At 42.3% G+C, this 13,584-nt stretch overlaps 2 protein-coding genes across 3 annotated transcripts in view; one reads left to right on the top strand and one right to left on the bottom strand.

Moving 5' to 3' along the window:
* CFAP221 (cilia and flagella associated protein 221) overlaps positions 1 to 13,584 on the top strand; it is a 107,657-nt gene that overhangs the window by 5,517 nt on the left and 88,556 nt on the right. The window contains exons 3-4 of the mRNA XM_004711882.1: positions 13,080 to 13,166; positions 13,332 to 13,430. Of these exons, the coding sequence (XP_004711939.1) occupies positions 13,080 to 13,166; positions 13,332 to 13,430 (186 nt within the window). The remainder of the gene's footprint in view (positions 1 to 13,079; positions 13,167 to 13,331; positions 13,431 to 13,584) is intronic.
* SCTR (secretin receptor) overlaps positions 1 to 13,584 on the bottom strand; it is a 235,272-nt gene that overhangs the window by 139,630 nt on the left and 82,058 nt on the right. The gene's annotated exons all lie outside the window — the stretch shown is intronic.

The raw sequence follows: 13,584 nt of genomic DNA, 5'->3' as shown, positions 1-13,584 counted from the left end.
TCACAGCATGTGTGTTCTTTTCGTGTGTGCCTTTTCCATTCACCTTTCAGGGTTTATCCATGTTGCAGCATGTACCAGTAATTTTTCCTTTGTTGAGGGGCTGGTGGTGATGCGATTACAAGTTGGCTGAGATCCACAAGGTCCACAGCCGTTCAAAGTCACCAGCCACTCCGTAGGAGAAACACAGGAATTTCTACTCATAGAATTACACGCTCAGAAACTCACAGAGGCAGGTCTATCCTGCCCTAGAGAGTCACTATGAGCTGGCATTGACTTGGTGGCAGTGTTTGATTTTGGTCCCCCCTCTTTTTCTCTTGCTAAATAATATTCCAGTGTATACGTATGCCACATCCTATTGATCTATTCATCTGTTGGTGGAGGTTAAGTTCTTACTTTTATGAATTTTAAAAAATACCACCGTGGACATTTGTGTATATGTTTCCATGTGGACATATGCTCCATTTCTCTTGGTATGTACCTCAGAAAGGAATTATTGCATCATATGATAACTCTGTGTTTAGCATGTAGAGGAACAGCCCAAGTGCTTTCCAAAGTGGCTGTACCATTTTATATTCACCCCAGCAATGTGTGCAGGTTCCCATTTCTTTATATATGTAATTTTTATTAGCTGGGATCTAATACATATAATATATTGTTCAGTATTCCAATCAGATCAAGAAGAATTGTACAATAGCTACCACAATCCGTTTCCAAACAGTCTTTTTCTACATGGGCTCCTTGGCATTGTCTACCTTTTACTGCAACCCCCACAGAGCCCCTTATTCTGTTTGCTGTCCCTCTAGGTATATCAATCCTGGGCTTCATACATCACAAAACTGAAAATCTTATAATACACTTTCAAGAGGTTGACCCCCTTGACATAATACCTCCGAGATACACTCTACTGTGAATGAACAAACACCAAATAAAATCATCCAAACCAAAAACAGAAAATTTTGGCAACCAAATCAGGTCCATCCTGCATCATAGGGGGGATCTACTGACAAAAGTCTAACTGTTCAGGTCAGATTTATACCTTTGATCTTCTATCCGCCTCTCTCGCAAGCACTCTGTTTAGTGGCCACTTTCCTCCCAAACTTCAATTTTAGAGAGAGGGAGTTCTCTGGAGGCTTATTTCCTATGCAGTTCCACACTGAATCTTGGGCTCCCCTGTCATTCATCACCTCTGCACCGCAGATCCTCATATTTTAGGCTCTGATACTGAACCCTTGTTGGATTTCGGATCATATGATGTACAGTCTTTCCGGGGCTGAGGATGGTGTTCTTCCTCCATGTAGACTTAGGCAACATCTCACTTAGATGGCTGCTTGCTTGGAGACAAGCCTTTGAGACCCCAGGTGCTATTTTATCTGAAAGCTGGGCACCCTCTAATTTCTTCGCCATATTTTGCTATAGCATGCATCTCTTCTGTGCTCCCTTCCTGAGGGCGAATACCGAGCAGGGCTGTGATGTAAGAACTAATTGTTCCTAAGCTGGAAGTAAGATTTAGTTTAGCTCGAACCCATTCCTAGATCCATGCTTTTTGCTTTTTTTCCTTTTAATTTGCTCCGACTTGGAAGTGAATACCTATGTCATATCATTCCATACTTCAATCACATCAAACAGCATTGTACATTTGCTTCCATAATCAGTCTCCAAACATACTTTTCCTTCCTGGATTCCTTGACATCCTCCCCCTTTTGTCACCCTCATCCCTGTTCCCCCCCACCCCAAACCCTTGTTCTATTTGCTTTCCCTTTAGGCTTAGCGTCCCTGGGTTTCATTTACCGAAAAACAGAGAAATAACACAACTTCAAGAGGGTGACCCCCAATGGTGACGCACCTCTGAGATACACCCTAATCTGAACAAGAATAAGCAACATCTAACAGAATGGCTTTCACAGGCTTGCCGGAGTAATACATATCTTAATACAGCATTTAGGGCGTTGATGTAGCAAAGCCCTGATTGTTTGCCAACCAACAGTACCCAACTCTTGGCACAGCTGTCTTCTGCTTCCTCAGACACCATATGCTTTTGGCTAAGTCCTCAGGTTACAAGAATATCTGAGGTAGAGTCCAGTCCACCCAGGGGAGTTCCCACATGGGGTCTCACCACTGCAGCCTCTGGAGCATGCCTTGCACCCCAAAGATCCAGGATTCAGTTCTCCAGTGATTTTTGGTACCCAGCCTGGGTTCCCAAACCCCCAGGTGCCCAGGTGTCCAAGTTCAATGTTGCCCAACCACTGCACACCACCAAAGACACTCCTCATGTCCCAGAAGCATCCTCAGTCATTCCTCCCCCCACCTGGAGGTCAGCCCTCCATCCCCTCCCATCAACAAACATGAGCCTACGTTCCCCCAAATGTAACCATTCCCTTTCCCCTCTCCTGTGCTGCCCCTCCCTTCAGTAAGCTTCATCCCTCTGACAGGATCACCTGCCTCTCCGGGAGACCTCACCCCAGATCTGCATGGTGATCACTCAGTACACAGCATCTCCCCCACTACCACCCGCTTGACCATTTGATCCCAGCTGTCATGAGACACCATCCAGCCAAGTGACCTACACTACCCTTACATGGCGTGAATGATATGTGGTTCATTGGCACTGGTCCGGCTCCTTACCAGACTGTCTGGTCCCCAGCCAGAAGACTGGATGCCCTACACTTGAGCTGGTACCCATTCTCCTGCTTGTGCCCACCGCAGTGAACTCATGCAGTATTTATCCTTTGGTACTTGACTAACTCCACTCAGCCTAATGTCTTCCCTCCATGTCTTGAGATGTTTCTGATTTTTTAGGGATGTGCAGTATTCCATTGTGTGTATGTACCAGAGTGTTTTTTTTAATCCACTCTTTTCTTGGAATTTAGGCTGTTTCCAGCTACTTGCTGCTGTGAACTGTGCTATAGTGTACGTGAGGGAGCAAAGGTCTGTTCATGAACTACTTCTTTTTTTGGGGGGGTACATGCCCAGCAGTGGTCTTGCTGGATGAAATGGTAATTTAATTGCCATCTGTTTTAAGTATTGCCATATTGCCTTCCACAGGGGCTGTGCATATTTACAAACCCACCAACAATTTTTAAACAGCTGTTGCTTTTTTAAGCAACTCGATAAGAGTTTAAACAACAGTGGATAAGAGTTTCAGTCTCACGACATTCTCTCCAACATTTGTTTTTCTCGGTATTTTTTTTAATTGGGCTACAGTTATGGGTGTTAGTGGTATCTCATGGTTTTTTCTGACTTGCATTTCCTGGATGGCTAGTAACTGGGAGCATTTCCTCATGGTGTTTATCAGCCATTTGAGTGTCATCCTTTATGAACCAGCTGTTCAGGTCTTTTGCCCACCTTCTCAGAGGGCTATTCATTTTTGTCTTGTTGTAGACTTGTAAAACAATGTAGGTTTTAGTAATTAGTCTTTTGTCAGTTAGGTCTTTCCTAAAAATCTCGTCCCAATGTGTAGGCTCTCTTTTTACTCTTGTAATGAAGTCTTTTGATGCACACAGAGTTTTATTTTTAATAGGTCCCACTCCTCTAGCTTATCTTCCACAGACTGGGACCCCTTTGCTAATTCTGCTAGCCTGTGCATTTCCTGCATTAGGGCTCCGAGCTTTGTCCCAATTTCCCCATTGATGATCCTGATAACTTTGGGTTTTATGCTTAGGTCTTTGATCCACTTTGAGATTGTTTCTGTGCGTGGAGTGAGATGTGTTCCATTCTTCTTCAAGTGGATATCCAGATTTTCCAACGCCATTGATTGAAGAGGGCATCTGCTTCCCAATGAATGTTTTGGGGGCCTTTGTCAAAAATCAGTTGTCTATATGCGGATGTTTTTATTTCTGGGCTTTCTGTCCTGATCCATTGGTCTATGGATCTATCATTATACCAGTCCCAGGCTTTTTTAAATAACTGTGGCTGTCTAGTAGGTTTCGAGGTCAGGTAGTGCAAGACTACCTACCTTATTGTTCTTTTAGAGGAGTTCTTTGCTTATCCTGGCCTTCTCCCCTTTCCATATGAAGTTGGTAACCAGTTTTTCCATTTCTTTGAAGAATGGTGTTGGAATTTGGATAGGGATTGCATTAAATTTGTAGATTGCTTTAGGTAGTATTGACATTTTCACAATGTTTAGTCTTCCAATCCACGAACACAGAATATACTTCCCTTTGTGTAGATTCTTTTAGTTTCTTGAAGTATAGTATGTTGTATAGTTTTCTTTGTATAGGTCTTTTTTTTTTTAAGGTTTATTCCTAGGTATTTCAGCTTTTGCATGTGAATGCTATTGATTCCTTGATATCTTTTTCTGCATTCCCATCCTGGAATATAGGAATCCAATGGATTTCTGCTTGTTAATCTTATATCCTACTACTCTACTAAACTCCTCTGTTGTTTCCAGTAATCCTATGGTGGACACTTTATGATTCTCAATATATAAAATCATATTGTCAGCAAATAACATAAGTTTTACTTCCTCTTTACACAAGTGAACTTCCTTGATACCTTGACATTGTCTTATGGTATTGGACTTCCAGCACAATATTGAATAGAAGTGGAGATAAAGACATCCTTGTTGGGTTCCTTATTCAATGGAAATGTTTTCAGATTTTCTACATTAAGTATAATATTGGTTATTGACTTTTTTGTAGGTGGCTTTTATTATATTGAGGATTTTTTTTTCTTCTAATCCTATCTTCTTGAGAGTCTTTATTAGGAATGGGTGTTGGATGTTATCAAATGCTTTTTCATATGATCATAATGATTTTATCCTTTTTCTTGTTGATATAGTGGATATAGTTACATAGTGTTGTTGTTTGTTTTTGAATGTTGAATGATCTTGGCATCCCTGATATGAATCCCATTTGATCATGGTGTATTATTTTTTTTATATGTTATTGGATTCTGCTGGCCAAGATTTTGTTGGGGATTTTTGCATTTACACTTCATGAGAGATATCAGTCTGTAATTCTCTATCCTTGTGGGGTCTCTGCCTGGTTTGAGTTTTAGTATCAGGGTTATGCTGGTTTCATAGAATCAGTTTGGGAGTTTGCTGTCTCAATGTTCTCGAAGACTTTGTGTAGGATTGGTGTCAGCTCTTCTGTTTGGTAGAATTCTCCTATGAAGCCACCTGGATCAGGGCTTTTTCAGTTGGGAGGATCTTGGTGACCTTATCGAGTTCTTCTTTTGCTATGGGTCTTCTCGAGTTCTTTATGTCCATATGCATTAATCTGGGGAGAGAGTGATTTTCTGGGTATTTGTCCATGCCCTCCAAATTATTGCATTTATTGGAATACAATCTTTTGTGAGTCATATGGTATTTCTATTCCCAACTTTTTGAGGAAGCACCTACTACTTTCCATAGTGGTTGCACATTTTAAAGTCCCACGAGCAGAGGATGAGGATTCTAGCCTCTCCTAAATGATACACTGTCGTTTCGATTTGCATTTTACTAATGACCACCCCTTGTCTGTCTCTTTATTATATTGTGGTGGCTTCTGCATTGCTGTGATGCTGGAAGCTAGGTCACTGGTGTTTCAAATGCCAGCAGAGTCACCCAACGTGGACAGACCAAGACCAGACTACAAAGAAGGACTGGCCTGTCGCTTCAGAGAAGGTAGCTGCTGAAAACCACGTGCACGGCTCTGAAACATTGTTAGATACTGAAGGCCCGATGAATAGAAGCAGAGCACTGTCACAGATACTGCTGGGGGATGCGCCCCCACCCCCCACCCCCACCCCCGGTCCAAAGGCCCTCAGAATAGGATTGAGAGGAGCTGCCTTCTCCAAATAGAGTCAACCAGGGCCTCTGAGGGTAAAGGCTTTGGGATCTCCCTTTGTGGATGGGGCACAGTTCAAAATGAGAAGCAACAGAAGCGAAAATCCACTAAGAACTTGCAATGTAAGAAGTACAAATCTAGGAAAATTGGAATTTATCGAAAATGAAATGGAACTCATGAAGAGCAATGTCCTAGGTAATCGTGAGCTGAAATGCACTGGTATTGGCGATTTTGAATCAGAACACCATATCATTTACTAAGCTGTCCATGACACAATCAAGAGGAATGGGTTTTGCATTCACCTTCAAAAAGAACATTTCAAGCTCTATCTTGAAGCAGAATGTTGTCTGTGATAGGATTATATCTCTCAGCTTCAAGGAAATCCAATCAATGCAACTGTTACTCAAATTTATGAATCAGCCATAAAAGCTAGTGATGAAGAAATCGAAGAATTTTACAAATGTTATCAGTCAGAAAATGATCGCACAGGCAATCAAGATGCATTGCTGATTTTTTTGGGGGGGTGGGTTAATTGGAAAACGTAGAGACAAGGAGGAAGGAACAGTAGTTGGAAATTATGGTCTTGTGAAAGAAGATTAAAACCATGCAGCTGGGGTAAGTTTTCCTAATGAGCTCTTCATAGGGCAGCTCCTGCTACTCTTGAAGAAGGACTAGGAGCCGTGATATGATGGGGAAATTCCTTGATGCAACTTTTCTGTTGTGTTTTCTCATCAATGCAGTTTTCAATGTTCTTCAAGTTTCTTCATAATAAACTTCCATAATCGTACTGTGTTCTTTAAGAAAACTTATCAGGGGAACTCCTTTAGTATCTCTCAAATTGTCATTCCTTCGGACCTTGGATTTAATGGGCTCGGCAAATCCCTCAGAAGTCACTATTTTGATTGCACTTTATGTGCAGCTTCTTAAGCCACGAGACTAAGTGAAATGGATTATTGAGAGAACTTGTCTGTAGCCCTCCACTAATTGCAGACACATGTTTAAACATGTTTTCTTTGGACTAAGCTTGTGCATGTATGAACTGAAACCCCAGTAGCAATACATTTTGACTACTCCTAGTATGCTGTAAAGTAGAATTAATCATACTGTTTCTTAAAACACTAAAACGGGCAAAAAAAAGATAGAAGCAAACGTGATTTAATTATAGTAATATTCTGGATTATCTTGGGAGAGCCAGCTTCCTGTTTCAACCAGCAAAGTTAAACAGACGCCTAAAGCAATGGGCTTGCAATTTCTGCAAAACAAGGGGGGAAACCACTAGCTACTTTTATCTTGGTTTTGCTTCAGGAAACTAGGCAAATTCTCCACCAATTGAGATTCAATCCATGTTTGAAACCACAATAACTTGTTCACTTGGATGTGAGATCGATACCTGATTAAGAATTTAAAATATCTTACTTAAATTATGCGCATGGATATCAATGTTTCAATTTACTTTAAAATTTGAATCATGCTTTCCAGGTTTGTCAACACCAAAGACTCCCTTATATTTTTCTTCTGTGGAAAGATTGGCTTCAAAGCTCATGGGGAAGTCCCTTGGTTGAGAATGGCATGATAGAGAGATCCACAGGCAAAGGTTGGTTTGGGTTGTTAATTGCTGTCACCATCCTTTTAGCTAGTAAAGCAGAGCTTAACTGGGTGACTTCCAGACTCCAGGCAAATGCTAGAGAGGTAAAAAGCCAACGTCTTGTCTTCCCTCTTCCCGTACTCCTCTTTCCCAAGTGTCTAACTTTTGATCCTGTTGTTTCTTTTTCTCTATGGATGCAAATGAATGATTCAAAATCAAGAATCTTTTATGGGTGAATATGGGAACTATTATCCAAACAATAGCTCTGGCACTGTCAGCAATTTGATCTATTTTGTTTTAGTCTTTAAGCAACTTATCCCATATTTTCTTGTTAATTTCTTACTTGAGAATGCAGGCATAAGCTAAGGAAATTTACGATGCCTCCTTCAAGCACAAAGGAGTAGTAGGTATATTTGGGCTTGTTCTACCACACTCAAGTTAAAATAAACATCTGGCTTATTTATTTTTCCAAGTCAAGAGCTAGCTCAACCCCTTGCCACAGATGCTGGTTGGACCTTCATTCTAAGGAGTCTCAGTCCCTTCTCCCTTGATAACATTTTGGGGAGATTGGGAGGAGCAGGGTAGGAGGGACGCTGACACTGAGCTAGCCCAGTGGCTCAGACTTGAGACCTTCAGTCATCAGCCCATGATGTTGTTGTAAACTGACCCAAGTCGATTTCCGTATTTCCAATTATCCAGTTCTTTTTTATATTGATGAAGGTGGTTTAGTAGGTTAAGCCTTTATCTCATACTCAGTAGTTCAACACCACCAGCCACTCATGGGAGAAAGATGGAACATTCTGTTGCCCTAAAGATTTCCAGCCTCAGAAATTGAAGGGAAAAAACCAGTTCTGCAGATTCACTCTGAGTCACGTGGACTGAATGGCAGTGGCTTGGTGTGATTTTGTTTGCTTGTTTGTCTCTGATATTAACACTCCAGTAGTGGGAAGTGGGAGTTATGCGTCCCCTCCCCAGCCATCTGGTTACCAGGTGGCCTGTTGCAATGACAAGAGTTTCTAGGAGAAATTCTGCCACGCCTATGAACACGTGAAAAAAAAAGAATAATTATGCTTGTCACCGCTGAGAAATTCCAGCAGTCGCAGCACCTGCCAGAGAGCTTGCTGGCAGCAGATGCAGCAGCATTCCATTGCAGGACTGGCTCACCTTTCATGGGCTGGCAGACCTTTTTTTTAAGTGCAAAACACAAGCAGGACCTGAAGGATGCCTAGTCTTTGAATGTCACTCGGAAGGGCAGTGGACTTGGGGTTCCCGGATTCTCATATCCCTTTTGTTCAAGAACAGAAATGCCTCAATGGCGTTTCTAGTTAATCCATGGAACTCGAACATCTTTGGACTAATGGAAGGCCCTCTAGTGTCAGTTGCAATTAGTATAATGAAAACTCTCTTCGTTTATACTACTGGAGCAAGTATCCAGTGTGAAGAGCTTTCGATGCCAACTACTGCTTGGAGTCTTTCAAAGGGTAACAGCCTCTGGGGTACACTTTAAAACTAAATAGTTGTCTTTACTGAATTATTTTGAATAATTGACGGGTACTCGAACTGCTTCTGCTCCAGTTCTTCTTAGACCCCCAGCTCCAGGCATTCATAGCCCACCTCCCTAGCAGAGCTCTTTCTTGCGGTTTTCAGTTCTGACTGAGTTCTTGCCTCTCCTCTCTGTCTGCAGGCAGGCTCCACCGTCGCAGGACTCTGAATGTGATGGGTGCAAGCTCTGGGATCCTGGGACCCCAGCACACTTATCCTCGCAGTCTCTCTTGGAATGACTGCTCCCCCTGCCCTCCCCCTATCCCCCCCCTACACACACACACACACACACACCTTCCTTCATCCTCAGGGCTCACACCTTCACCACAACTGCCCCTGTGCAGGGCTCCCCAGAAGTTGAAAGACGTCTGGGTAACTTTTTCCCCTTATGCTTCTCTATCTAAAGACCTCACTGCCTGCGAGTCGATTCGGACACATAGCGGATTCTGCCTATGGGTTTCTTTATGGGAGTAGAATGCCTCATCTTTTCCCCTCTGAGTGGCTGATGGTTTCAAACTGCTGACCTTGAAGTTAGTCACCCAACATGTAACCCACTGTGCCACCAAAAGAATATATACCCAAAGTAGGTGTGTGTGTGTGTGTGTGTGTGTGTACCAAATTGTGGCACTTTGCCATTAAAATTTTCATAAAACAAATGGTAACAAAACAAAGTACCAACGTCTTTTCCACCCAGCAAAAGCATATTCAAAGGGAAATTTGTGCACACATAAGTAGCAATAACTGCACACATCGAAAAAGAACCAAAATTCACACCTTAGCAGAACACCTACAATAATTCGAACAATAGCAGCCAAACAAAGCCATCACCACCAGAAGAGAAGAAATAATAAAGATTAGAGCAGAATTAAATGGATCAGAAGATAGAAAAAAGCAACAAGACAGCAAGTTGGGTCTTTGAAAAGATTAACAATATTGATAAACCTCTGACAAATTTAACACAGGAAACGACAGCAATAAATATTATGAATAAGAAATTAAATAACAACAGAACCAACTGAAATAGAAAAAATAGTTACACAAGATTATGAAGGACTGTACGCTAGCAAATTTTAAAAAACGTAAAGAAATGAACAAAGATCTAGAAGAAGATTGTCTATCTAAGTTAACACAGATTGATAATAGAAAACCTTAACAGATGTATAACAAAAGAAGAAATAGCATCGGGGGTCTTAAAGGTTTGTCTCAAACAAGCAGCCATCTGAGTGAGATGTCTACTGGGTCCACACAGAAGAAGCACACCAGCCAGTGTGATCCAAGGATTGTGAATGATAAAATCCAAACCCAAAGGAGGGAATGCTATCAGGGTTTAAATTATGAGTACCCAGTTTATGGAAAGCTGTGAATGACAGTTGGAGCCCCAAATCCATTTGCACCATCTACATACACATAGATTAAGCCTTTGGTGAATCCCCTCTGACCATAGACCAGGGATGTGAATGGCCTTGCTATCATGCAGGGTGCAGTGGCTTTTTGTTTTGTTTTTCTGTACTCTGTGTACTCTTTATCTGTCTGATATACAGAATGAATAGCGCTATAGAGAGAGTAACTGATTTGATGGCTTCTTGGGGGATCTGGTAGGGTACGTTGGGGGGAGTTGGGGAACTGGTAACAACGAGTACAAAAAAGAAGTAATTGATTGTAAATCAATTCTAAAATTGTAAAATTGATTGTGGAGTAATTCTAAAATTGATTGTGGAGAAGAGTGTACGGCCCTCTTTAGTATGACTGAACTATTGAATTTCATGATACATGAAATATATGCCAACTGTGCAGCTCATTTTGGGGATGATTCAACCATGATGGGAGGGAATGCTCCAGGATAGATGCAGTGTGATTCTACAATTCCCCCTTGATATGATTGAATGATTGAACCATTCAACAATATGATATGTAAATCATGTGCCAATAAAACCATTGAAAAAATCGTACATTAAGAGGATTGTAAAGCGTGAGATGAAATAAAATGCGTGTGAAAAAAAACCTCCCAACAACAAAACATCTAGGACCAGAAGCTTTTACTGGGGAATTCTGCCAAGCATTTAGAGAAGAGTTAACGCCAATTCTACACAAACTATGGCAGAGCATAGAAAAGGACCACACTACCAAACTCATTTTACGACCCAAGTATAGCCCTGCTACCCAAACCAGGCAAAGCCATTATCAGAATAGAAAACTACTGATCAATAGCCCTTGTGAGCGTAGATGCAAGATTCTTGCATTCTCGTGATTGCCATTCTGCTTGCTCTTTCTCCACTAATCTACCGACCCTGTTTCTCTTTCCTTCTCATCGTTGCTGGAGAGGAAACATGGTCACCATTGGGTCTCATACAGTTGGCTAAGGCAGCACAGTACTCACCGGTGATCATGTCTATTTGATAAGCCAGTCTATTATTTGACTGAAAAGTGATCTCCTGGCGCAGCTTCGGTTCAGAGTTCAAAGAGTATCTGAAGGTGATGGTGTCAGAAGTTCTTTAAGTCTGGACTTGATTTAGGCATTTGAGGGTCAGTCTACATCTTTCTTTCATTCTGTGCAAGAGCTTCTGTTGTGCAGAATGCTTGGTAGTGGTAGGTAGGTACTACTCAGTTCTGATCTCAGATTAGGAGATGTGGGAAACAGAAAGATGTCTCCCAAGCCATCTCCCCCAAATATATGTTAGACTTAGGACACTGCTTGCAGCTAATGGTAAGTCATTGTCAAGTTACCTCCCTGAAGGCCTTCAGTTGCCAGACTACTGTCTGGTCCCACCACAGGTAGGGCCCACTGCCTGCTGTTAAGGACAATGGGCTACTTCTCCCTAAAGGCTTGCTGTCATCAGTTTGGTCTCTGCAGGGTGGCTTTACACCCTACTGATAATGGTTTCCATGGAGAGCCAGAGAACAGGTCAAACCTGCTCAGTGACATCCAAAGTTGGGCTGCCATCCTGAATGTAGGATCCACCCATTTTGTCACATCTATACCCCAACCCCTCCTCTTCCTATTACGTGTAGACCCCTAGATCACCCGCCTCCCATTACTGTATTACCTATAGCACAACCCTTTTCTGTGACGTATGTCTTCACCTGTAATTAGGGGGGTTGCACATCCCCAGAGAATGTAAAACCCTTGGTTAGCAATAAATCGCTCTCTCCACATGGACCACCAAGTGAGGCTGAGGTGAGCATGCTACCATGAGATGTGCCTGACTCCATTATTTCAATCTCTCTTCTATCTCTCATGCGCTCTATGACTTTACTGTAATCTTTACTTATTATCGCTGTACAATTGCACCTACTGGACCCGTGATGATGGGTTAGGGGCTGGCCTTTCCCCTGACAAGAAGAGATCATTTTTCATGTAGCTATTAGTCGTGTGGACTCGTTTTTTCTTTGATTCTTTGGTTGCTTTCCTTCTCTTTGGCTCCCCAGGTGTGAAGGCCAATAGTTGTATCTTAGATGGTTAGTCCCAAGATGGTTATTCCCAAGCTTTGAAGACCTCAAGCATTATTCACGAAACTAGGATAGAGAACATAAACTTCATAAACTACGTCATGCCAATTGACTGAGATGTCCCACAAGATTCAGAACAACCTCTGGAGAAGTCTAGAACACCTGACCTTCACTTCTTTTTCAGTTGCCCATATATAGACTAGAAGCTGTTCTTCGTTGCTGCAGAGACTAAAGCATTGCCCAGCCCTGTGCCACCTTTGTGATCGTTGGTGTGCATAGACCATTGCTGCTGCTGCTGCTGCTGCTGCTGCTGTGAAGCCTTCAAAATTTCCATGACAAAATCCCATGATCTGTTAAGTCCATTTGTCCACACATTTTTTGAAGGCCCTTGTATTTTTTAGTGGCCTCCATCCGAGGCACCCAGGTGGTGTAGTGGCTATGCATTGGGCTCGAATCCTCAAAGGTCAGCAGTTCAAAGCCACCAGCGGTTCTGAGGGAGAAAGATTGGGTGGAGGGCGCTATATGTCCAAGGGGGTCTCAAGGGCTGCAGGCTCAGTGGAGCAGTAGGCACATGGGACATATTTTGCTATTCTGTAGATGATAGGTGATATGTCTCATGTCATTAAATTTTTTAAAAATCCTTTCAAATTTCTTTATGAACAAGATGAAGTATAAACAAAGGAGAGTAATATGTAAATGAAACACTGCATTTACTCTAAATGCTTCTTTTTCTTCCACAGAATCTAGTCAATGTTTCTGGTGAAGACATAGATGTTCATATTTTACCCCCACAAACCAAATACTTTCAGATCAGCTATGAGAAAAAAGTAAGTGTAGATCAGAGCTCGGCTAACTCTCTTTTCCCTGGTGCTCTTTGTGGGGTTGGATGTTTCTGGGCCAGTGTGGAAGCGATGCACGGCAGGCTGCCCTCCCAGAGTCTTGCCCTCCACTTGGTGGGGAGTTTGTCCTGACCAGAGCCAATTGTCTTCCAGGAGCCCCATCTCGTTCCCGGGTTGTCCCTCACAGTCACCATTACATTTTCTCCAGATGAATGGCGCTACTATTATGATTGCATCCGAGTTCACTGCAAGGTAAGTCTTTTAAATGTGCAGCCGGGGGCGGGCTGGGCTGAGGAGGTAATATCCCTAAGGGGCGACGAAAGAGAAATTAAATGAATGAATGACCTTCCTAAACACAGCCCCTGGGTGTTACCATCTGTCTTGGTAATCTAATGCCACGGTAACA

The sequence above is a fragment of the Echinops telfairi genome, unplaced genomic scaffold (assembly GCF_000313985.2).
Source record: "Echinops telfairi isolate 266 unplaced genomic scaffold, ASM31398v2 ScPeMD7_15;HRSCAF=58, whole genome shotgun sequence".
Taxonomy (NCBI): Eukaryota; Metazoa; Chordata; class Mammalia; order Afrosoricida; family Tenrecidae; genus Echinops; species Echinops telfairi.
Note: the sequence above shows the minus strand (reverse complement) of the source record. Positions and strands in the feature narration are given on the sequence as shown.